The following is a 25,595-nucleotide window of genomic DNA, read 5'->3' as shown; positions in this document are numbered from 1 at the left end:
GTGGAGGTATGTACTGGAGAGAAGAGGAAAGAAAGTCAGTAGGAGCAAGACGGAATACCCATACATGAATGAGAGGGGGGACAATGGAATGGTGAGGATGCAAGAAGTAGAGGTGATGAAGGCATATGAGTTTAAATACTCGGTGTCAACTGTCCAAAGTAATGGGGAGTGCAGGTGAGAGGTGAAGAAGAGAGTGCAGGCAGGGTGGAGTGGGTGGAGAAGAGTGTCAGGAGTGGTTCAAGGGTACCAGCAAGAGTTAAAGGGAAGGTCTACGAGATGGCTGTGAGACCATCTACATTATATGGTTTGGAGACAGTGGCACTGATGAAAAGACAGGAGGTGGAGCTGGAGGTGGCAGAATTGAAGATACTAAGATTTTCACTGGGACTAACGAAGAAGGACAGGATTAGCAACGATTATATTAGAGGGACAGCTCAGGTTGGACAGTTTAGAGACAAAGCAAGAGAGGCAAGACTGAGATGGCTTGGACATGTGTGGAGGAGAGATGCTGGGTATATTGGGAGAAGGATGCTGAATATGGAGCTGCCAGGGAAGAGGAGAAGAGGAAGGCCAAAGAGGAGGTTTATGGAGGTGGTGAAGGAGGACATGCAGGTGGCTGGTGTGACAGAGGAAGATGCAGAGGACAGGAAGAGATGGAAACGGATGATCCGCCGTGGCGCCCCCCAACGGGAGCAGCCGGAAGTAGTAGTAGTAGTAGTAGATTACCGTTTACAACAACCTATCATTTCGTGTACTTGTACGTGCTTATTATTTATTTATTTATTTATTTATTTATTTTTGTCTTGTTGTTTGGTCCTTTCTCACCTGCTCCCACCACTTTGTCGATGGCAATGCAGGAGGCATCCAGCTCCTTGGCAAACTCATGGACAGCTTGGCTCGGGTCTTCATAGGTATGGGGGTCCACGTAGGTCCTGATACCTGGCAGACGCACTGAAGGAGCAGAGGTTTACCTCAGGTAATAAGAACTTAAAGTTAAAGACTTGTGTGTGCACAAAAATCTGAACATGCTCATAACTATTAACGCTGAAAGCATCACCTCAACTATAACTCCAATCACACCTAGCAAGTCTCTGCATTACAAACAGAGGGACGGAGCGAGAGAGAGAGAGAGCGAGAGAGAGAGAGAGAGAGAGCGAGAGAGACAGACAGTCAAGAGAAAGAATGTGTGAAATAAGGTACGAGCGCAGGAAAGGGGAAAACAGAAGAGGTTTATCTTCTTCCAGGTAGTAATGCGGGTGTTGGTGACTCCGTTCCCTCTGTTGGACTGATAAGAAAGGAAAGAGCAAGCCGCGCTATGGGGAATGGAGTCCGGTACTTACGGTGGCCATTGCCAAAGTGCAGTCTTTTCTCACTGGGATGTTTGGATTTGCTGTGGCAACAGAACCTGCCAATCCAAACACAAAAAGGTCAGGACCAATGTCACACACATCTCTTTATAAGCCCTCGCTTACTGGCTCCGATGCTGGAACGTACCGAGAGCTCTCTCTTTCTGTGTGTGCGTGTGCATGTGTGTGTGTGTGTGTGTGTGTGTGTGTGTGTAATCCAGTTTGCTCTCCTCCCTCATAAGCCAGGAGAGGATCAGTGAGTTTTATAATGAGCCATGGATTTATATTCTCTCTGAACAGCACAGACTGCCAACGTCAGCCACATATACTACACACACACACACACACACACACACAAATACATGTGTATGTCTATTTCAGCAGGGGGACATGGCTCAACTAATAATAATAATAAGTGGGAACTTGAGGGATCTTGAAATGATCTGAGCTCTCAGATCACATCAGACACCATCAGATCAGACGGCGCTGGTGACCTGTGCACACACCTGGTGATGAGGACGTAGAGCAGGACGGTGAAGAGGATGAAGGCCACAGCAGAGGAGATGGCAATCAGAACCACCTGGCTGCTCTCACTGGAGATCGAGAAGGCCGCTGCGAGGGACAAAAACACAGGCAGTGACCGGCAGTGAGTACATCCAGTTTTGACATATCGCATATCAGTTAAAGGGTTCTCACTTAAATAAACGTCGGTTAAGATGCTATCTTTCTTATCGGATGAGGTGACACGATGATGATTCAGCCTACTGGCCGCTGAGGGAAGCCCGTACATTTATAATACTACAGAGAAATACAAATGTTTGTGTAACCTACAAAAAGACTCACTGGCCGCTTGCCAGGGGGGGGGTCAGCCCCTTCAGTCGAGTGGTTTGTGATGTCACGCTGCGGTGCAGTGCATTCCGGATCGAATCCCGCCGCCGGCGGAAAAATATGCTCGGTTACATTGGCGGTAGCGGCGGGATCCGGAAGCGTGCAGATCCTCATAAGTCTCTTCGGAGCGCGGGAGTAGCGGAATGTGAAGTAGCCCCGGCTACTTTGTTATTTATGTTCGTTCTGTACACGGTCCTCTGTATACTACATCTGTTGTGCTAATACAGAGTTTGTTTTTTTTTGGGGGGGGGGTGGTGCACGAGGAACTTATCTGCAACGTTTCCCGCTTGAACTTGAATCTCGTAAGTTCTATTCGATTATAAGAAGACAAGAGCACAAAACTGTTAAACTACTATGACAATACCTTTAAAGAATCCTCTGACGATTCGGTAGCTTAATGCTTCTTTATTCTCATATTTATTTTCAATTTTAATACAATTGTTTTTCTTTCTTTTTCCTTTTTATTTAATGTTATTATTTTTTATTCATTTTATGTATTTTTTTCAATACATACAACACTGTTATATTTCAAATGGGAAGTCTGTTTTGTTCATTGTGAGTTTCTGTTTGAAGTTGTATGCAGATTGCTGTTATGTTGCTTACTGTGCGTGCATTTTTTTGCAATTAAAAAAAGAAGAAAGAAAGAAAGCGAAAAAAAAAAAAAACCCAAAATAAATAAATAAAAAGACGGCTCGTCCAGGGTGTCTCCCCGCCTGCTGCCCGATGACTACTGGGATAGGCTCCAGCATCCCGCGACCCTGAGAGCAGGATAAGCGGTTTGGATAATGGATGGATGGATGGATGGATGGAAAAATAAAGAAGCACGAGGGCGCGCTTCCGGGGGAGGGCGACTACTGTAACCTACAAAAAGACTCACTGGCCAAGTGCCAGGGGATCGGCCTCTTTGGTCAAGAGGTTAGCGATGTCGCCTTGTGGTGCGGTACAACCCTAATTCGAATCCCGCAGCGGGCGGGAATATGCTCGGTTACTTTTGTTTATTGTGACATTCCCGCCAAAAATCCCAAAGGTTATACGGGGTAGGAACGTGTTTTACGTCACCCAAGGTGTCAACAATGGGTTCGACATGTTCACGCCTTCTTTCAGTGGGCCATACTCTGCCGATAGATGTAAACGGCATCCCTTTACACAGAGGCTGACACGCCCTTTCTGGACACATGTTTTAACATTGGGAGCTTAATCATCACCGGAAATAGGTGTGGTTTTCTGAATTCAAAGCTATTGGCTACCGTCTTCCTGGGTGTTCGCGTGGGTGGGGCTCACTACCGCTCATCACTTGCCGTAGAGAAAAATGGTGGTAGGGCCTACGGCACAGCAGTGCAATATAACTTGGCGAATAATATGTTCGATGATACAAACAACTGTTAGACAGATAGACAGATAGACAGATAGATAGATAGATAGATAGATAGATAGATAGATAGATAGATAGATAGATAGATAGATAGATAGATAGATAGATAGATAGATAGATAGATAGATAGCAATACGTTGTAGAAAGATCGATAATAAAGTCTCTGCAAAATAGCACAAACTCGAGCCAAGTAGCTAGCGGGGGGGGGGGGAGGGTGAAAGAACGGCTTCTCCGTGGTTTATAGCATCTCGCTACAGACACCCTATATGCAAATTGACTGGTGTCTACGTATCCACCGGCACAATTTGTCATTGGACACCATCTACAGTCAATCAAAGCTCTCTCTTGAGTGGCTGCAGACGCGCTGTTTTGGCCACTGAATTTCTCCGTGGTCACGTTCCACCTCAGAACATAACCCATCAATGGGGATTTTCAGATTGTGATGTCAGTATCACTTTAAGCATGTGTCCCTCTATGTGTGTTACGACGCTATAACGTTAACCTGCTTACACGGATGACATAATACATCATGGTAAGGTAAATGCAGCCGTGTCTCTTATTCCAGTGTTTTGGAAGTCTTTGTCGTGTAAAACAAAGAAGTTTGTGATAGCCACATGAATGACATGTTTAAGTCATGTCTGTCAAGCACACCACCTATGTATGTTTTGCCAAATACCGACACCGTGTTACACTTATGGATATCGCCGCTCCAAGCCACATTGCAGGACATTACCAACAAGTCATGTTGACATCAGTGCCGACAATTTCCCCTCGGGGCTGAATAAAGTATTCTGATTCTGATTCTGACAACAACGTTGTCACTGGTGTCAGCCCCCAAACACGCTGACATTACACACTGATAGCCAAGTGCAACACAGTCCCTTGACTAGATGAAGGATGTCCCAGAGGTGAATGCAAGCAAAGGACAGAGTAAAAGTTTAGACTACCAAAATTACCCGTGTAGTTACATATCCTATCCCTGCTATATGCCAATATGAATATCGGCTGGCCTTACTATACACATTACACCAGGGAGAGCTGGCGCTGGATCGGCTGGGGGAGCCTGGTCTGCTGCCTTTGTTGGGCCCAAGAACCATGGCCCTGCATGGAGCTGTGCCAGAAGAGGAAACACTGAAGGCGGTCTGACAGGACGCAGAAGCGGGGCAGGCTAAGCTAACTACTAGCTCATGCAGACCGTCAGTTCTGACAGTCATCCTGGTTGGTGTTTGTTCTCTTGGACAGTGATTTTTTTTTTGTAGTTTGGATATATGTGTTGTAGGTTTTGGATATGTTTTTGCCTTTGTGTTGCACTGCTGTGGACTGGGGGAAACAATATTTCACTTCATTTCATGTATGCAAGTACATGAAATGAAATGACAAATACATGTTCCTGATTGTCCAGTGATTGTACACAAAACAGCCCAATATTTATCTAATTGTTGCCTGTAATACACAACCAGTTTAGCTAACATTTGCTATCTAGCACCAGCTACTTCCTGCTGCCTGTAATACCAAAGTTTAGCTAGCATAGCTAGCTAGCATTAAAATAGCCCAAACACTTGTGGGCAAATTCACATTGATCTTAGCTAACAACAGCAACCAGTCTTACCCTTCAGAATCAGAATAATGTTTATTGGCCATGTAGGTTTGCACATACATGGAATTTGACTCCAGTTTTGTGGCTCTCTCAGCATACTTAACATAGAACCACAACACTACAACACAACAATATTCAGATATATAGACACAAGAATTGACTATATACAGGTGAAATAAGAGGCGATAAAGTGCAAAGGTGCAGAGAATATATCAGAGATGCTGAAATAAATGTTAGCAGGTTACTTACATACATGCCTGAGGTAGATGGACATAAAGGAGTGTACCAGTATACGTACAGTGTACAGTAGAGTATATTCAAAATGGTTGGATTTATTTGACAATGTTAAGCATTCATTTGAATGACAGACTGTGGAAAGAAACTGTTTTTATACCTGGTTGTTTTGGGGCACAGTGCTCTGTAGTGCCTACCAGAAGGGGGGAGTTGGAACAGGTTGTGACCAGGAGGGTGTGATGGGTCTGCAGTGATATTGCCTGCCCATTTCCTGAGGCTGGAGGTGTATACAGTTAGGTCCATAAATATTTGGACAGTTACACAATATTTTTAATTTTGCCCCTGTACACCACCACAGTGGATTTGACATGAAGTATTTGAGATGTGATTGAAGAGTAGACTTTCAGCTTTAATTTAAGGGGTTGGATAAAAATATGGCATTAACTGTTCAGGAATTACAGCCATGGGTCACCCCGTTTTTAGAGGCTCAAAAGTAATTGGACAAACAAACATAACTATGATTATAACAATTATATTTAATATGTGGAGAAAAATCCTTTGCAGTCAATGATTGTCTGAAGTCTGGAACCCATCAACATCTTCAAATTCTGAGTTTCCTCCTTTGAAATGCTCTGCCAAGACTTAACGGCAGCTGCCTTCAGTTGCTGGTTGTTTGTGGGTCTTTTGGCCATTAGTTTGATCTTCAGCAAGTGAAAAGCATGCTCAATTGGGTTGAGGTCAGTTGACTGACTTGGTCACTGATGAATATTCTACTTTTCTGCCTTGAGAGACTCTTGGGTTGCTTTCTCAGCTTGTTCTGTGTCATTATCCATCTGCAGTGTGAAGCACCGTCCTCTCGGTTTTGTGACATTTGGCTAAATCTGAGCAAATGGTATATCCTTATAAACATCACAATCCATCCTGCTACTTCTGTTAGTAGTCACATCATCAATAAACATCAATGACCAAGTTCCACTGGCAACCATACATGCCCATTTCATAACACTATCTCCACCATGTCTGACAGATGATATGGTATGCTTAGAATCATGAGCTGTTCCTTTTGTTCTCCACACTTTTCCTCTTCCCATCCTTCTGGTACAAGTTAATCATTGCTTCATCTGTCCAGAGAGCCTTGTTCCAGAACTGGGCAGGTTTTTAGATGTTTTTAAAAACAGTCTCATCTGGCCTTCCTGTTCTTAAGTGACACCAGTGGTTTTCACCTTGTTGTAAACCCTCTCTATTCATTTTCATGCAGGTGTCTCTTGATTGTAGACTTGGACAATGATACCCCTACCTCTCAAGAGTGTTTTTGACCTCACTAGATGTTGTGAATGTGTTTGTCTTCACGAGGGAAAGAATTCTGCAATCATCCACTGTAGATGTGCTCCGTGGTCTTCCAAGCCCTTTGGTGTTGCTGAGCTTGCCAGTGCATTCTTTCTTTTTAAGAATGTACCAAAATGTTGATTTAGCCACTCTGAAGTGTTTACAATCAATCTGATAGACTTGCTTTGCTTTTTCAGCCCAATAATGGCCTCCATCACTTGTATTGACACCTCTACGGACTTCATGTTGACAGTTCCGATGAACAGCTACCAAATGCAAATGGAAATACTTAGAATGAACTCCAGACCTTTTATCTGCTTAATTTGTCATGGAATAATGATGGAAAAGGTCTTATTTGCCCATATAACCACTTGTTAGTTATGTGTCCAATTACTTTTGATCCTCTGGAAATGGTGTGACCATATATAAAACTGGCTGTAATTCCTGAACAGTTAATGCAATATTTTTGTCCAACCCCTTAAATTAAAGCTTGAAAGTCCACACTTATATCACATATTGGTTAATTAGTTTCAAATCCACTGTGGTGGTGTACAGGGGCAAAATTAAAAATATTGTGTCACTGTCCAAATACTTATGGATTTAACTGTAAGTCCTGAATGGAGGGCAGGTTGGCACCAATGATTTTCTCTGCAGACCTAACTGTCCGTTGTAGTCTGTCTCTGTCCTACTTGAATCAGCAGTTCCCGAGGCAGTTTGAACTTCCTGAGCTGGCAGAGGAAGTACAGCCACTGTTGGGCCTTTTTTGATGATTGTGTCTGTGTTGGATGCCCACCTTAGGTTCTGGGAGATTGTGGAACCTAGAAATCTGTAGGTTTTCACCATTTACACCATGCTGTTGAGTATGATGAGTGGGGGCAGTGTTGGGGGACTCGTCCGTAAGTCCACTGTCATCTCCACTGTTTTGAGCGTGTTATGGCCGCACCAGAGGTCCAGCTGATCAAATTCCCGTCTATATGCAGACTCATCACCATTCGAGATGACACCAATGATGGCTGTGTCATCCGCAAACTTCAGGAGTTTACAGATGGGTCACCTGAGATGCAGTCATTTGTATAGAGGGAGAAGAGTAGAGGGGAAAGCACACATCCCTGGGGGGGCGCTAGTGCTGATTGTCCGGGTGCTGGATGTGATTTTCCCCAACCTCACCTGCTGTCTCCTGTCTGTCAGGAAGTTTTTAATCCACTGGCAGATGGGAGCTGGTACAGTGAGCTAAGTGAGTTTGGGGTGGAGGGTATCTGGGATGATGATGCTGAACGCTGAGCTGAAGTCCACAAACAGGACCCTTGCGTATGTATCTGTTGAGTCGAGGTGTTGGAAGTTGTAGTGCAATCCCATGTTTACTGCGTCCTCCACTGATCTGTTTGCTTGGTAGGCAAACTGCAGGGGTCAAGCAGGGGGCCTGTGATTTCCTTCAGGTAAGCCAACACCAGTCTCTTGAAGGATCTCATGACCACAGACGTTAGGGCAATGGGCCTGAAGTAATTTAATCCTGTGATATAGGGTTTCTTGGGGACCAGGATGATAGTGGAGCTCTTGAAGCACGAAGGGACTTCACACAACGCCAGTGATCTGTTGAAGATCAGTGTGAAAATGGGATCCAGCTGGTCAGCACACACTTTCAGACAGGAGGGTGACACGCCATCTGGGCCTGGGGCCTTCCTGGTCTTCTGTCACTGGAAGAGCTGGCACACGTCCTCAACACAGATCTTGACTGCGGGTGGGGGTTCGGTGGGGAGGGGAGAGTAGCTGGCAGGGAGTGCAGATGTGTTGTGGCTGGAGAGGGTGACGAGTGTGAAAATTTGCTTTTCAAACCTGCAGTAAAACTAATTTCGATCGTCAGCCAGTTGACAGTTCCCTGCAGTGTGGTACATATGGTCCACCAAAGATTATCCATGTCTATATGGAGAATTTTTGGTGGCCCATATGTACCACACCAAACCGCTCTAAGGGTCACAGTGTTCTTTTTGTGTCCATAGTTATTTTTCATTGTAAGTTGCTTGATTACATTCCAAAAGCAGTGTGGTTTCCAGTGGCAGACAAAGGTATGTGTCTGCTTTCCATCGATCCATGTGGGCATAAAGAAATCAACAGGCTAATGAAGAGCGAGGCATTTTTTTCCCATTAAGGTTCTGTTGAACTTCAATTCGAATTTTTAATTCTACAACCAGGTCTCGCGTGCTGCATACGGCCACCCATAATCTCTGTTCCTTCCTTTTCATTTTGACTGAGTGTGGACGCATTATTCAGCAGTGTGTCTCGTAAGGTGCATGCCATTCTCGGTGTGCCGGCAGAAGCTGCATTGTTGCGTCATACACAGAAGAGTGCACAGCAGCAACTTAAGTGTTTGGATTTAGATCTACCGATCAGTCAGCATGTTGGATCTCTCGCTTGATACATGATCTGTACCAACGTAATTCTATTCATTATTAAGTACAAATAACTAAAGGCTTTCAAAACGTGGTGGGGACAAAATGGGCCACGACAAACAGCAGTGGGGACATGTCCCCAGCGTAAATGACACCCATGCCCAGCAGAACAAGTGCTCCGTTGTGGCGGGCAAACTAGTTAGCGATTTCAAAACGACGGGAGTGTATGCCGAAAAGAACTTCGAGATTGCCGCTTTAACATGCTTTTTGAATAATTAACTCGAGACAAACGTAGCACGCACCGACCCCAACTCAAATTCATCCTCAACATTGAATGGAAGCAGTGGCTTACCGTGATGTTTCAGTAACAAACTGCCCCCCCCCCTCCGCACACACAAATTCCTCATATGATTGCTGATACAGCCAGCACAGCCACATACAAAATAAACTATCACACACTATATGCACTACAGGATCAACACCAGCAAGACAGCAGACCTTCAACAACCACAACACACACCATTGTGCACTACAGCAGCTATTGCAGCATCCCGATACACGGTTTTGGTGGCACGGTGGTGCAGTGGTTAGCACTGTTGCATCACAGCAAGAACGTCCTGGGTTCGAACCCCGGGGCAGTCCAACCTTGGGGGTCATTCCAGGTCGTCCTCTGTGTGGAGTTTGCATGTTCTCTCCGTGTCTGCGGTGGGTTTTGTCCAAGTGCTCCGGTTTCCCCCCCCATCAAAAAGACATACATGTTAGGTTTGTACGCACGTCTGTGCTCCTGACCGAGGCATGGTAAGATGACCTGGAGTTGGTCCCCGGGCGCTGCACGGCGGCTGCCCACAGCTCCTAGCTACACAGCTAGGATGGGCTAAATGCAGAGTAATTTCCTTACGAGATCAATAATAATGTATATATATATAAAAAAAATCACCATCAGCTCTTCTTCTCTGGTACTTAGACTTGGTGACAAACCACCCCTTTTTTCACCTACAGGGAGAAGAGGCCCTATTTCAAAGACTTGAGATGTGTTTAGCCACCACGGTTTTCATGATATAAAATGAATGTAGGCGAATGACTTTCATTCATTCTGAAGCAATAAAAAATGGTAAGAAAACATAGTTCAGCCATGGGAAATGTTTTATCGTATCCTGCACTCGAAACTGTATTTTTAAGATCGATGCTGAGATGCCCCAGTGGGTCACATGGTAGAGTACATACCACATAAGGCTGAGTTCTTACTGCAGTGGCCTGGGTTCAAATCTGGCCCGGGCCCTTTGCTGCATGTCATCCACTCTCTCCCCTGCCTTTCCTGTCTGTCTCTCCACTGTTGCCATCAAATAAAGGCAGAAAATGCCAAAAGAAAAAAGAAAAAAAGATTGGACCCTATGGCACTTCCGCGTCTAATCCCCCTCATGTCAGTTAAACAAACATGGCGGCGAGGTGAATAAAGTGAATTATTTTTGTTTCATCCAGTGTTCATCCTGTCCTCCTGTGCTGAGATCAGCAGTGAATTATTACCCAGATAGCAAAATATCTGTGGCCTGGACCCGTCCCAAACCCGACACTCCACCCGGCCCACATACCACGTGGAATGATGGCACTTGGGTGGGTCACTCCTGTTTGCCAGAACCAAGCCATAGCAATGCCGCATGTGCCACATATTTGCCAAAGGTGGCCCATATTTGTTTTGTGATATTTGGGCCATATTCACCATTTACCACACGGGTCACTTCAGGGTCACAGAGCACCGCATCTTTGCTTAAAAAAAGGCCCACATTTGATTTGGCATATTTGGGCCATATTTGCTATTATACATGTGGGCCACTTCAGGCTCACATCCATTTTGTTAGGGCCAGAAGAAGGCCACCAGTGCCTGAAGTGGCCCACATCCCGATGCTCTCTGGGTTTGCTGATTTGCGAAATACAACTGACGTCTCGTTTACTTTCAACACTCATACCCCAATACATAATGGTCACTGTCGCTGACCGAGCTAAATCAGCCGTGCGCATGCGTGCAGCGACAGAGCGCAGCATTGGTCGAGCAAGATAAGAGAGCGAACGAAGAGAGGGAGCGGCGGTAACGAGAGAGCAAACGTTTTTCAAAGGTTTTGAATCACCGCAACCATGAGGGATTCTTGATCATACAGTCACAGATTTTAGTCACAGTTTGTGAGATTAGCCACGGACAGTCACACAAGCGACCAAACGCATGCCACCTGGCGGAGATAACAAACAAGTGTCACAGGTGATGCCGTGCTCACCAGTCACTCGCACAACGTCAACCAAGTCACCAAGTCAATAAAGTAGAGCCACAATATCATCAGTGCACTGCCTTCAATCCAATAAGAAACATGTGCAAACCAATCTGAAGTTCAAGTTCAACCTCACTTGAGAAACTTGTGGCAGCCTTCTCTTGCGTAACCCATCAAGTAATTGAGTCCATTTGGGAGAACATGTAAATAAATCTAGACAATCCTACCAGATTCGCAAAAAAACACGTAGTCAGTAGCTGTGAAGGCGGCGGCCATTGCACTTAGTTCACTCACAACCCGCCAAAGCATCGAACTCAAAAGTTGAGGATGACACCGGGGCTAGCGCCGGTATGTCACAGGGCCATGGGGCGGGCCGTCACTACACATCAACATGTGATTGGCTGATGATACGGTCACTCAAAGTTGTATCAGTTTGCAGCTTCGAGCTTCAATGAAAGGCTAGCAATACCCCTTAGCTGGTCCAAGGATCTGTGATGCGTTTAAATGATGTAGGAAATCCCTGATCAGCCCCACGACAATACAAGTAATTGAGTTCAGACACATTGCAGGCACACTTTCAATTCAATTAAAAACAAATTATGGTTTTGATTCGGACCGGGCCAGCAGATAAGGCCCTGACGGCCCTGACAACCCAGCACTGAATAGAAGTGATCCCGCACTGGTTTATAGTCTACAGTAAGAGCAGATGTTATAGAGCTGTTTTTCAGAACCATTGAGAGTACACTTGATATGAGGAGAATTTGCTCTACGTCCTCAAACCACTTTCACTAGAACGGCCACGCAGTGCAAATGGGAGGGAAGTGCTTGTAAATTACTCAAAGGAAAAACCTCAGTCTTGGGTAGTGAAGGACAAGGCTTCCCATTGCTTTAAACATTTTTTGAACTCTTCCCAAACTCATTTCAGCAAACACTTTTCACAGTGATGCTCTTTGATTCTGGACTCACAGTCGGGGCTGGTCTCGAACTCGAAGCTGCGGCTGCTGGCTCCATATCCAGCAGCAGTGCGTGCTCTGATCTGCAGGAGGTAGGCCGTGTTTGCCTTCAGACCGTTCAGTGTAACGTTACAGCCCCTGGCACGCAGGATGGTGTAGCTGGTCTCCTGCTCCTGCTGCAGACTCATCATGGAGGTAAAGGCAGAGGGGGGAGGGGGGGAGAGAGAGAGAGAGAAGAACCAACAATAGTAAGTTGAAAAGTAAAAGTCGTGCTGCATTGATTCTGCTACCTATCATTCTTTTGTGTGGTTTGAGTCTGGATGGTAGCTAATGTAGGGATTCTAAATGGAATCTCAAACTTTGAAAAGCACAGACACACATGTGCACATACACATGCACGCACACACACACACACACACACACACACAAACATATATACACTTACTCAAAATATATTTCAGACAGTATGGCAGCTCGCTACCCAATCTGATGAATTATGTATGCCCTTTATGTTTTACGACTTCTCTCCTACTGATCTCCACTGATAAGACAGCGTAGGGATTTACACAGCAGGTCTCCAGTCGGCCCATTGTTTCCAGATGTGCAGAGGCACAGCAGGAGAAAATGAGAGGGGAGGAGAGTGCAGGACAAGCACAAGAGCATAGATGGAGAGTTAAACTGGGGCCTTTTATTATGGCTCTGAGCTGCTGTGCTGTCTGCACAGTGAGAAATAAAGAAAGTGGTTGGTAGGACAAGGAAATGCCAGTATATCACCCAACAGGACCAGACTGACCATCATGACCAACAGGACCAACAGGACCAACAGTACCAGACTGACCAACATGACTAACAGGACCAACAGGACCAGACTGACCATCATGACCAACAGGACCAGATTGACCAACATGACCAACATGACCAACAGGACCAGATTGACCAACAGGACCAACAGGACCAACAGGACCAAATTGACCAACAGGACCAGACTGACCAACAGGACCAGACTGACCAACATGACCAACAGGACCAGACTGACCAACAGGACCAACAGGACCAGATTGACCAACAGGACCAACAGGACCAGATTGACCAACAGGACCAGACTGACCAACAGGACTAGACTGACCAACATGACCAACAGGACCAACAGGACCAGACTGACCAACAGGACCAACAGGACCAGACTGACCAACAGGACCAACAGGACCAGATTGACCAACAGGACCAGACTGACCAACATGACCAACAGGACCAACAGGACCAGACTGACCAACAGGACCAGACTGACCAACATGACCAACAGGACCAGACTCACCAACAGGACCAGACTGACCAACATGACCAACAGGACCAACAGGACCAGACTGACCAACAGGACCAGACTGACCAACATGACCAACAGGACCAGACTCACCAACAGGACCAGACTGACCAACATGAACAACAGGACCAACAAGACTACCAGGCCCAACATGACCAACATGACCAACAGGACCAGACTGACCAACATGAACAACAGGACCAACAGGACCAGACTGACCAACATGAACAACAGGACCAACAAGACAAACAGGCCCAACAGGACTCACAGGACCAGACTGAATAAGCTGCGGAGGTTGTTTTAATAAGCTGAAGGTGCAAAGAACAGAGCCAAAGTTATATCTTACAGAGACAATACATGTGTGTGTGTGTGTGTGCGTGTGTGTGTGTGTGCGTGTGCGTGTGTATTTGCTAGTCCACTGATAAGCTACATGCTTTTCAAGCACTTCTAAATGAGACAGAAAGCCATTCATCATTGTCCACATATGATGAATAGACATACTTTCCAATCTGTTGAAAATCAAAAGCCAATAAGTAATTAAAAAGCTAAATCCAACCCAAGTAAAGAACATATTCATATCATGGAGGTAATCTCCAAACCAAACAGTACAGCTGAAATATAAACGTCACCTCGGAGGGGGGCAGCAGCGTGTCCAGACAGCGGAAGTCCAGACCGGGTGTTTGCTCCAGCCGCGTATTAAACCGGTAGGGTCTAACCAGCAGCGCCGCTCAGTCGTTTACATGATGTTAAAAAAGTGGATTTATTGTGTTGGTCCGGCTAAAACTGGACTTTTAAAACACATGTAAACGTGTTAGTCCGACTGAAATCGTACTAAATCGAATGTCTCGAAGTCGGACTAACACGCCGAGGTAACGCGGTTGGGGATCAACTTACTCTGGCATGTACACGCCTCAATCGGCCCCGAACTGGCCTAGGCCTTCTGCGCATGCTCCGTAGTTCCTGCGGCGGTCTTCCACCCGGAAGTCGAACAGCGTAGCATCAACAGTATCAACATGGCGAGTGCTAGAGCAGCGAGAACCACGCATTTCTGGACAGACGAGGAGACAAACTTTATTTTATTTTTTTTAAGAACTTTATTAATAAAAGTGTACAAAAATAGTATACAACAATGTCAATCATCAATAGTCACATTATCAAAGTTTAATATCGAACTCTTTTTTTAAAGAACTTTATTAACAAAAGTGAACAAAAATAGTATACAACAATGTCAATCAACAATAGTCACATTATTAAATGTATACAACATTAACACATATACTATCATAAACGTTAACATAAATACGCCAGGGGGATTGTATAAAGTAAAACAAATAAATTGCATACTTAACTAAATATTTTGTAAATCATAAAGTGCTTATATGTTTTTACAGCTTTTTTATTTTCACTATCAGATATTGATGAAATATATTGTTTGATATACGCAGACAGCTCAGGAAAATTAGGTTTCTCGCTAGAGAATTTAGATCTGTGAATATAAAATTTTGTTAAGATAATTAGCAAATTGATTAAATAAGACTGAGAATCGAGGTTCCTATCAAATTCAGTATATCCAAACAATACATTTTTCCAACTCAGGGTGAAATGAGGGTAAATATGATCAATAATCAAACGAGACAACCTACTCCACAGTTGTTTAGTGTGTGGGCAAGACCAAAATAAATGAACCAATGTTTCATTAAACAAACCACAGAGAGAACAACTCACATCAATGTCCTTCTTAAGTCTCTGCAAATAATGATTAGTTGGATAGAATCTATGAATAATTTTGAAAGATATTTCTTTTACTTTATTAGTCAAGAGGAACTTATGAGGGAAAAGCCAAATTTTTTCCCAAACAATTTTTTCACCAACAAAGGCAGACCAATAAGATAAGGCAGAGGGTGAGCTAATAATATCTTGTTGAAACAGCTGACGAATAATCTTGTTTTTGTTGTTGGTGTTCCATGAAAAGCATGCTTTCCCAACAGTTGTTTCAGTTACATCTGCTGATATAGGGAGATTAACATTCACATTAACACCTTTGAAAATTGAAACGATACCAGAGGGAACAACATCAAAAACAATAGAAAATTCTTTAGGTGTAACAGGGAATCTGTAATGTTGAATGAATTCAACATAATTGTAAAGTTGCCCATGTTGGTTAAACAACTGACTAATCAAAAGAATATTGTTGTCAACCACTGTTTGAAAAAGATAGATTTGTTTTTATACAGCAAATATCTATTATTCCAAATAAAAAACCTGTGAGGAGAAAAGTTGTGTTTGTAAATTAGACACCATGCCAGTAACATTTGTTTGTGGAACGAAGAAAGTTTGAGGGGGATTTTGTCAATGTTATAGTTACATAGAAGCAAAAATTTAAGACCACCAATTGAAGAAAAGACAAAATGGGGAATGAAATTCCAAAGAGAACATGGACATATAAGGTAACGTCTGATCCAATTTATTTTAAAGGTGTAAGTTAGTGTGGAAAAGTCTAAAAAACTAAGGCCACCATTATTGTATTCGCTCATCAGAACAGATTTCCTAAGATAATGGGTGCGGTTTTTCCATACAAAATCAAATAATATTTTATCTATTGTTTTGCATATATGACTATCTATACCTAATGACAGTGCAGCATATGTTAATCTTGATATTCCTTCAGCCTTTGAGAGGAGAATTCGGCCCCTTAAAGATAAGTCACGTAAAACCATAAATCGTTACCCCATTGGGCTCTCCAAAAATTCACATCACTTGCGATTGAGTGAGATTCTTGACAGAAACAAAAATCTGTATCAAACTGTTTCGAAAATAAAAATAATGCTTTACGTTTTGTAACATTCCTTAACCCCCTGGCGTTTAGGGAAACTATAGACAAAGAAATTCTTAAGATAAGAAAACTTACGAAATAATACTGAACAAGTAGTTATGACCTGGTACGCTGAGCATTAGTTGCACTTGGAACAGTCAACATAGTAAGTGACAATATAATATAAATTGAGCAAAATAAGGGTGTCCTACATATTTTAAACCACTTAGTTTTTCAAGATGTTGTCTATAAAAAAATCAGTAGGATACAACATTGTGAGAAATATTGTAAGAAAAGAATGTAAAATAAATGAGAGTTCAAGTAGGCTCAGTTCTCCCTGTGATGAAAAGTCTAACAGCACACCAGTTTAGAGAGTCAGGAGACTGAGCTTTGTTGGTCCCGCAAGTCATGAAAAAGACTCAGTTGAAATCAGTCATGTTTACCTCAGGTAATTTCCTGTCCATTGATGAAGGCTCGTGCACCTACATAATATGCAGGTTTCCCCTCACTTGGTGCCTTCTGCACCATGGGCCACGTCTTCAGCCTGGCCTCCCTGACGAGTTGAGAGAGATCTTCAGCAAAACGAAGCCTGTTGTCACGCAGGAAGGAATGATGTTTTGCTGACTTCCACATAGCATCTCTGTAGGACCCCAGGGAGAATTGGATGATGATGGCTCTTGGAGTGGAGCGGCTTTGTGATGTTTTTCCAAGACGATGGGCAACATCGATAACATCTGAGAGCTTGTTCTTTTCCTCTGGAAGGGTATTCTGGCAGCAAACCTCTAAAGCTTTTTCTTTCACATTTTCGGTTGAGTTTTCAGCAACGCCATAAAGCTTCAGGTTCCACCGTCTTGAGTAGGACTCCGGCTCGCACACACGTGTTTGAAGACTGGCAGCTTTGCGCTCTTCCTCTTTAAGACGAGCTTCAACATTTGACACTTTCTTCTGTGTGTCTTTTACTTCACTGCATGCAAAGTCTATTGTTTTTTTTTTATCCCTTCTACCTTCAGTGTATTTTCGTCGATTTTCTTAAGAGTTTTCACTCACCAGCCATTCAATAGAGTCGGCTCGCTCATTTATGAGTTTGGAGAGTACGGAGATGACGGCGTTATCTTGGGATGTGGACTCTTTAGTCTCATAAGGAGCTTTTTTTGCAGTAGGGGACTTGCATGGAGTCCCAGGTAGCGGGGGAGATTCTTCTTCTGCCATAGTGAGCGGAGGCGATTCTTCTTCTGCCATAGTGAGCGGAGGAGATTCTTCTTCTGCCATAGTGAGCGTCACTGCTTCTACGGAGCGGGCGTAATCATGGCATGAGGATATCGGCATGTTACCCGAGCGGACCGCAGGCGAGGGGACTTTGCTCTTTTGCGATCTTTTCCTGTCTCGACTCGACATTAAGCCGCTCTCAGTCGTTGAAGAAGTTCTTCCGGTTGTTGTTAAAGTTATTTAAACGACGACTTCTTCGTTTTTCACCAGATAAATCGTTTATTGTGCGGGAGCTCAGCAACCACGACTTACTCGGCAGCCATCTTGGCGTTCTCGAGACAAACTTTATGTTGTGTCGCTTGTTTGGTATGTGACGCAATAGGTCAACCGGAAGAAGGTCCAATAGCAACCAGCTGAAAAGGGGCATATCGCCACCTACCGTACCGGGGTTGAACATACTTCCGTCAATAAATCGATTCCTCCCCGGTTCTTGTATACTGGGGCAACAACAGTAGTCCAACTGCATGGCCTAATCGAGCTGTAACCGTTGCTCCACTTAACTCTGCATTTAAACCCAGTCAGTCAGTCTAGTTTCAGGGGAAACTACTTAATGAAACCAGTTGGTTTACTACATGGGTGGATCAAATGCACGGGTAGGACTTTAACTGTCTGTGCATGGCTCTGCCCCCTCTGCTGCACGTAGGCTTGAGAACTGGTTTATATGTTGATCCAGTTGTGAAGCGCAGCACAGAGGGTTAAAGAGGGGCAATTAAGGGCAAGGTTAATCTTAGTGACAATCTCTTCAGGGATGACTTGAGCCATCTTGGAAATCAATTACAAGCTGTGAAGCCTATCGTGGCTCATAAAAGGCACGAACATGAACCGTGTTCAAAGTTAGTCCATTCACATTTTGTAGAGCTAATTATTGATGAGGAGCTAATTATTGGTGAGAAGCGTGACACTGCTAAGTTTTACACACACCCTCAACACCTTTCATTTCAAGAAAGCATAAACACATACACGAACCACACCCGGCAGAATGGAGTTTTATGGTGCCCAGTGCTCATTAAAATGGCTCCATTTGGGTTGTGTGAGAGAAGGTAACTAATACCCCTACCCCTGCGCTGGAACAGCTCTTCATCACAGCTCTTCATCACAGCCATAAATCCACTCACAGCTTGTCAGTGTTCAGCACTCAGGATAGCATATGATCCCCTGGAAATCACACACAGGTGTGGCCCAGCCTCTAGGTGTCTCCCTGTGTGTGTGTGTGTGTGGGTGGATGTGTGTTTCTTTATTTGTAGCCTTTATCTGTATGTACATTCTCTTTTGTGAAAGGAAGGATGTGTGTGTGTGTGCGTGTGTGTGTGTGTGTGTGGTTCTCTTCTCATGTCCTTTCTCAAGTCGGCCCTCTCTCCTCCATGCATGCCGTGGCCTGACAAACTGTGTGATTGCATAGTGTAAGTGTGTGGTGTGTGTGTGTGTGTGTGTGTGTGTGTGTGTACACGTCACTGCCAGAACACATAAAGAGAATTTAATATGGCCTCTGTGCAGCATTCTGCTCTAACAGTCTAAACAGAGCTGTGTCACATTACAGCCTTAATAGCACGCGCGCGCACACACACACACACACCACACACACCACACACACACACACACACACACACACACACACACACACACACACACACACACAGCCACACATAAACAACAAGACATGTACAGGAGGAGAAGTCTTGTAAATACTGAGTGCATGTCAGCCAGCATTCCTTCCATCTAAGACTCACATATAAATAAACATCCCAAATTAAAGTGGATTTGAAAGTCTCTCCCTGTTCTCTAGATTACAGTGATAAAACACACTAAAACAATCAGCAGAGTGGATTCCCACAAATTCTATTTTCACAAAGTGCAGCTGGAAATATGGAGCGGCCTTCAGCCCATATTAGCATTGGGAAAAGTCCGCGATATATATATATATATATATATATATATATATATATATATATATATATATACACTTCTTAAGGTACCCCCATAAATCATAACCATCAACGCTATGTAGCTCTTAACCAGTTAACATTATCCAATTCATGAAAAAATCAAGACACAAGTTCTCACTTGTCCTTAACTTTAATATTATAATAATATGGTCCGTAGAAGTTCAACCCCTCCTCCACGTGGCACGGACTGGGCAACACAAGTATAGCAAGCCAGCAATACAAGGGCCAAAGGGGCTCTGACAATTAAACAAAATGATGCAATTACGACTAACTAAATCACCATACCGCATCGGTCGTCGCGTGGGTCAACAAGGACTGCAATCCCCAGCGAAGAACCAGGCTGGGATCGAAAAGTCTGCTACTGGAACAAACTCTACCCACCAAGTATTAGAGGAACACTACACAGAGGACACACCTCACAGTGGCCTTCTATGTACAACAACTAAATCTCAACAAAAAGAACAAGACAGAAATGGTCTAAGGAAGAATATAAAGATGTCATGGAAGCATTCTGCACTGCTTCACTAAAGCTGACAGTAACATCAACGTACAAAGCTGCCTACAACATCTGGTGAGAAAAACACCCCACAGACAGATTGAATCTGGAGGCCAACAAACTCTCCAATGTCAGGCGCGACATCATTAAAAACCAAAGACTAACAGACCTGGAACTCGAGAGCATATGAAAAAAAGATCAGAGAGAGCATCCCCAACACGAACATTGAGGAGCCAAACATCAACAAACCGGACGAGATAACAGCAACTGGTGAAGAGGAAGAAGAACAAGCAGAAAAAACCCATCACGAACCCCCCAAAAGTATAACACCAAACAGAGGTAGTCCAGGAAGAATACAATGAGAAAGAAACAGAGATGACAGCAAGCATCCAGCAGAAATGGGAAACCCTGAAAGAAACCCCTATTGAAGAATGACTAATAATCCCAATGATCAAGGAAAACCACCACTCCAAAGAAGCCATCAGACTCGCCAACAAAGCCATCCAAAACATCAAGGGCGAGATGACAAGACCGCTGAACAGAAATCAACCGGCTCATATATGTGGCTGCTTCAGCCATAGCAGACACAGTAGGAAAAAGACCAAGACAACAACAAAAGTGGAAGAGAAAACTACCAGTTTGGAAGGAGAAAATTGAAAAGAAAATTAGGAAACTGCAGTGACAACTATCACTCCTGAGTGAAGTTGAGAAAAACTCCAACATCAAAGAGAGAAAAAGGAAAAAGACTGGAACTAAAGCTCAACATCAAACAGAAGAATGATATACCAATAGTCAAAGAGATGCTGAAACAACCGATTCATGGAAAGGCAGCAGATTCGACAAGAGGAGCAAATTTTTTTTGCGAAACAAGATCTTCAAAGAAGATGCCAAAAAATTATATTGTGAGCTGGGCAACAAGAAGATAGACGTCAACGAACCCCCTACAATCGAAGAAGTCGATGAGTTCTGGAGTAAGATCTGGGAATACAGCAAAAGACACAATGAGGGAGCTACATGGATCCAGCAACAACAGGATCAATACAAACACATAGATAACCAATAATGGTCAGACATCAACACCACTGAGACCACTGCTGCCATCAACAAGACCAACAACTGGAAGGCACCAGGGATAGACAGAATTGCCAACTTCTGGATCAAGAACCTGCCCAGCATCAACAAAGACATCCCATAGGCCTACAATCACCTCATTAATAATCCAAAGAAATGCCCCAAATGGCTCACATGGGAACCACGTACCTGCTCCCAAAGACAGAGGAGACACGGAACCCAAAGAATGACAGACCCATCACCTGCCTACCAACAATGTACAAGATCATCACCTCCAGCATCACAGAGAGGACCTATAGCTTCCTTGACATAAACAACTTGTTACCAGCAGAACAGAAGGGGTGTAAGTAAGGTAGCTACAGATGCAAGGACCAGCTGCTCATCAATAAAGCCATATTGCAAGAGGTCAAATCGAAGGAAAAAAAAACTTGTCAACAGCATGGATCGACTACAGGAAGGCCTTTGACAACATGCCACACTCCTGGATAGAGAAGCGCCTCAAAATCTACAGTCTGCCCAACAACTGTCAAATTCATCACAGAGCGTATGAAGACCTGGAAGACCACCCTGAATCTCCATCATAAAGAGGGGTCGTTAACATTGAGACCGATCAACATCAGAAGTGGAATCTTCCAAGGGGACTCTATATGACCCCTGCTCTTCAGCCTTGCACTAGTGCCACTCTGCAATCTACTGAACAACAGCAGCTATGGGTACAAATCACAGAATGGCAAACTGACCCACTTGTTCTACACTGACAACCTTAAGACGTTTACCAAGGACGACAATCAGCAGAAGGGTCTACCCCTCATCATCAAGACCTTCAGCGATGACATCAAGATGGAATTCGGAATTGACAAGTGTGCCAAAGCCACATTCAAGAAAGGAAGACTTACCAAGACTGCAGACTTAGACCTTGACACTGACACCGTAATCAAAAAGCTAGACCAAGATGGCACATACAAGTACCTAGGAGTGAATGAAGGGAGACGGCATACAACACTCAACCATGAAGGACAAGATCCAGAAAGGGTACCACAGGAGAGTGCGTATGGTACTGAAGAGTGAATTCAATGTGGCTAACAGAATTGAAGCTATCGACACCCTAGAGATACCTATAGTGACGCACAGTTTCAACATCATCAATTGGAAACTGAATGACATCAAGAGTCTAGACATCAAGACAAGAATGATGCTGACCATGGAGAAGATGCACCACCCAAAAGCAGATGTCAACAGGCTGTACCTAACAAGAGCTTCAGGAGGACGAGGCCAAGTCCAACTCGAACTGACCTTCAAGACTACCACTCCTCCGAATAGTAATCAGATCTACTCAATCAATAAAGGAGCTGCACAATTCAAGAAAGAGCTTGATGTCCCAGAAACACCACCAACAGAAAATGAGGCAACTACCATCTATGCCAAACAAGTGAAGCAGAAAGCAAAACACCATGGCCAGCAGCAACTGTAAAAACCTGGGAGGACAATGCACAGGAATTACCCAAAAAGAATGAAAGACACAGACATGGACCAATAAAAGACACACCAATGGCTGAGGGGCACTGAACTGAAAGCAGAGACAGAGGGCCTGATAATCACTGTACAAGACCAGAGCTTGGCAACCAGATCCTATCACCATCGCATCATCAAATATGGACCCAAAATGCAGAATCTGTGGAATGTACGAAGAAACCATCGACCACGTTGTCTCAGGCTGCCCGGAACTGGCAAAGACCGAGTACTTGTGTACAGGCACAAGGCAGCAGCATACTTGCACTGGAAGATCTGCAGGAGTTACAAGATCAAGATGATTTAGAAGTAGTACGAACATCAGCCAAAAAGGGTCACTGAGAACAATGATGTCACCATCCTCTGGGACATGCCCATCCACACTGACAGAGAAATAAATGTCATTGCCTGACATCGTTATCAAGGACAGGAAGGAAAAGAGGCGCATGCACATCGAAATAACAATACCATCCGAAAAACAAAACAAAAACACCTCAGTGAAAGTCACAGAGAAGCTGACCAAGTACAAAGACCTGGAGATTGAAATCAACAGGATGTGGCGAATGAAGACCGAAACAACTCCAGTGGTCGTCGGAGTTCTAGGATTCATGAAGAAGGGAATGGAAAAGTTCAGCAACTGTATCCCAGGCAACGTCAACATCCATGCAGTCCAGAAGACCGCCCTACTCGGAACAGCCCACATATTACGATGAGTCCTGTCAATCAAGTGACATCTGCCCTATATAGTGCCTCAGGTCCATAGTTTGGACCCTGCTCTACAGGATGTAAAACAGGAAACACGAAACAAGAATAAGAAGAATCATCATCATCACATCATTACATAGCTATCCTAAGTAAAGTAGGGAGGTTGTTGGCTAAGTGAAGTGTGTTGTAGTTTGTGTCGTAGTGTTTGTTGTAGTGTGTTGTGTTATAGTGTGGTGTGTTGTGTTGTAGTGTGTTGCAGTGTCTGGTAGTGTGTTGTAGTGTAGTGTGTTGCAGTGTGTTGTAGTGTGTTGCAGTATAGTGTGTTGTAGTGTGTTGTAGTGCGGTGTAGTATAGTGTGCTGTAGTGTGCTGTAGTGTGTTGTAGTGTGTTGTAGTATAGTGTGTTGTTGAGTGTAATGTAGTGTAGTGTGTTGTACACAGCAGCTGTCTCTCCATCAGATCCTCTTTGATTCCATGGTGAAATATTGGGTTTCTTTGTTTTGAAGAAGTGTAAATAAACACAGCCAGCAACACAGAGGAACCCGCTGAGCTGAGGCTGGAGGTGTAAACACATCTGTTACATCCCTGTTTATCTTCTCAGGTCTGTCTCCTATCTGTCCATCTTTATCTTCTCAGGTCTGTTTCTGTTTCCTGTCTGTCCATCTTTATCGTCTCAGGTCTGTTTCTGTTTCCTGTCTGCCCATCTTTATCTTCTCGGGTCTGTTTCTGTTTCCTGTCTGTCCATCTTTATCTTCTCAGGTCTGTTTCTGTTTCCTGTCTGTCTATCTTTATCTTCTCAGGTCTGTCTCTGTTTCCTGTCTGTCCATCTTTATCTTCTCAGGTCTGTCTGTTTCCCCATCTTTATCTTGTGAGGTTTGTTTCTGTTTCCTGTCTGTCCATCTTCCTCATCTCAGGTCTGTCTCTCTGTTTCCTGTCTGTCCATCTTTATCTTGTCAGACTGGTCTCTCTGTTTCCTGTCTGCACATATTTATCATCTCAAGTCTGTCTCTGTTTCCTGTCTGTCCATCTTTATCTTGTCAGGTCTGTCTCTCTGTTTCCTGTCTGTCCCTCTTTATCTTTTCAAGTCTGTCTCTGTTTCCTGTCTTTCCCTCTTTATCTTTTCAGGTCTGTCTCTGTTTCCTGTCTGTCCCTCTTTATCTTCTCAGGTCTGTCTCTGTTTCCTGTCTGTCCCTCTTTATCTTCTCAGGTCTGTCTCTCTGTTTCCTGTCTGTCCCTCTTTATCTTCTCAGGTCTGTCTCTCTGTTTCCTGTCTGTCCCTCTTTATCTTTTCAAGTCTGTCTCTGTTTCCTGTCTGTCCCTCTTTATCTTCTCAGGTCTGTCTCTGTTTCCTGTCTGTCCCTCTTTATCTTCTCAGGTATGTCTCTGTTTCCTGTCTGTCCCTCTTTATCTTCTCAGGTCTGTCTCTGTTTCCTGTCTGTCCATCTTTATCTTGTCAGGTCTGTCTCTCTGTTTCCTGTCTGTCCCTCTTTATCTTTTCAAGTCTGTCTCTGTTTCCTGTCTTTTCCTCTTTATCTTTTCAGGTCTGTCTCTGTTTCCTGTCTGTCCCTCTTTATCTTCTCAGGTCTGTCTCTCTGTTCCCTGTCTGTCCATCACAACAAACCCCCCTCACATTCTGTCTCTCCTCTCTGTTTGTATATCGTTTGATTTGTGTGCATACAACAGTCAGTGTGTGTGTGTGTGTGTGTGTGTGTGTGTGTGTGTGTGTGTGTGTGTGTGTGTGTGTGTGTGTGTGTGTGTGTGTGTGTGGAAGGTCTTTTAGTGTCACATCAGTGAGTCACGGCGTGGCCTTGTTGTGGAAGTGTGCTGTTGACCAGCTGCTGGTAAGGTCACAACGATGCTGAACAGGACCGAGTGACCGGCGTGCCTTTCTGTTAACTCTGTTTAGAGTCTCTGTCCTACAAACCCACCCACCCGCACTATCCCATCCACCCACACTACCCCACCCACCCGCACTATCCCATCCACCCACACTATCCCATCCACCCACACTATCCCATCCACCCACACTACCCCACCCACCCGCACTATCCTATCCACCCACACTACCCCATCCACCCGCACTATCCCACCCACCCATACTACCCCATCCAC

General features: G+C 44.3%; 1 protein-coding gene across 3 annotated transcripts in view; it reads right to left on the bottom strand.

Annotated features, from left to right (window-relative positions):
* The window catches only part of epha3 (eph receptor A3), a 181,859-nt gene that overhangs the window by 55,035 nt on the left and 101,229 nt on the right, over positions 1 to 25,595 (bottom strand). For all 3 annotated transcript variants that reach the window (XM_056289268.1, XM_056289269.1, XM_056289270.1), the window contains 4 exons: positions 12,375 to 12,537; positions 1,853 to 1,958; positions 1,341 to 1,405; positions 826 to 951 (listed from right to left, as the gene is read on the bottom strand). In XM_056289268.1, coding sequence (XP_056145243.1) covers positions 826 to 951; positions 1,341 to 1,405; positions 1,853 to 1,958; positions 12,375 to 12,537 — 460 coding nt within the window. The remainder of the gene's footprint in view (positions 1 to 825; positions 952 to 1,340; positions 1,406 to 1,852; positions 1,959 to 12,374; positions 12,538 to 25,595) is intronic.

This window comes from Lampris incognitus, chromosome 11 (genome assembly GCF_029633865.1).
Source record: "Lampris incognitus isolate fLamInc1 chromosome 11, fLamInc1.hap2, whole genome shotgun sequence".
In the NCBI taxonomy this organism is placed as follows: domain Eukaryota; kingdom Metazoa; phylum Chordata; class Actinopteri; order Lampriformes; family Lampridae; genus Lampris; species Lampris incognitus.
Note: the sequence above shows the minus strand (reverse complement) of the source record. Positions and strands in the feature narration are given on the sequence as shown.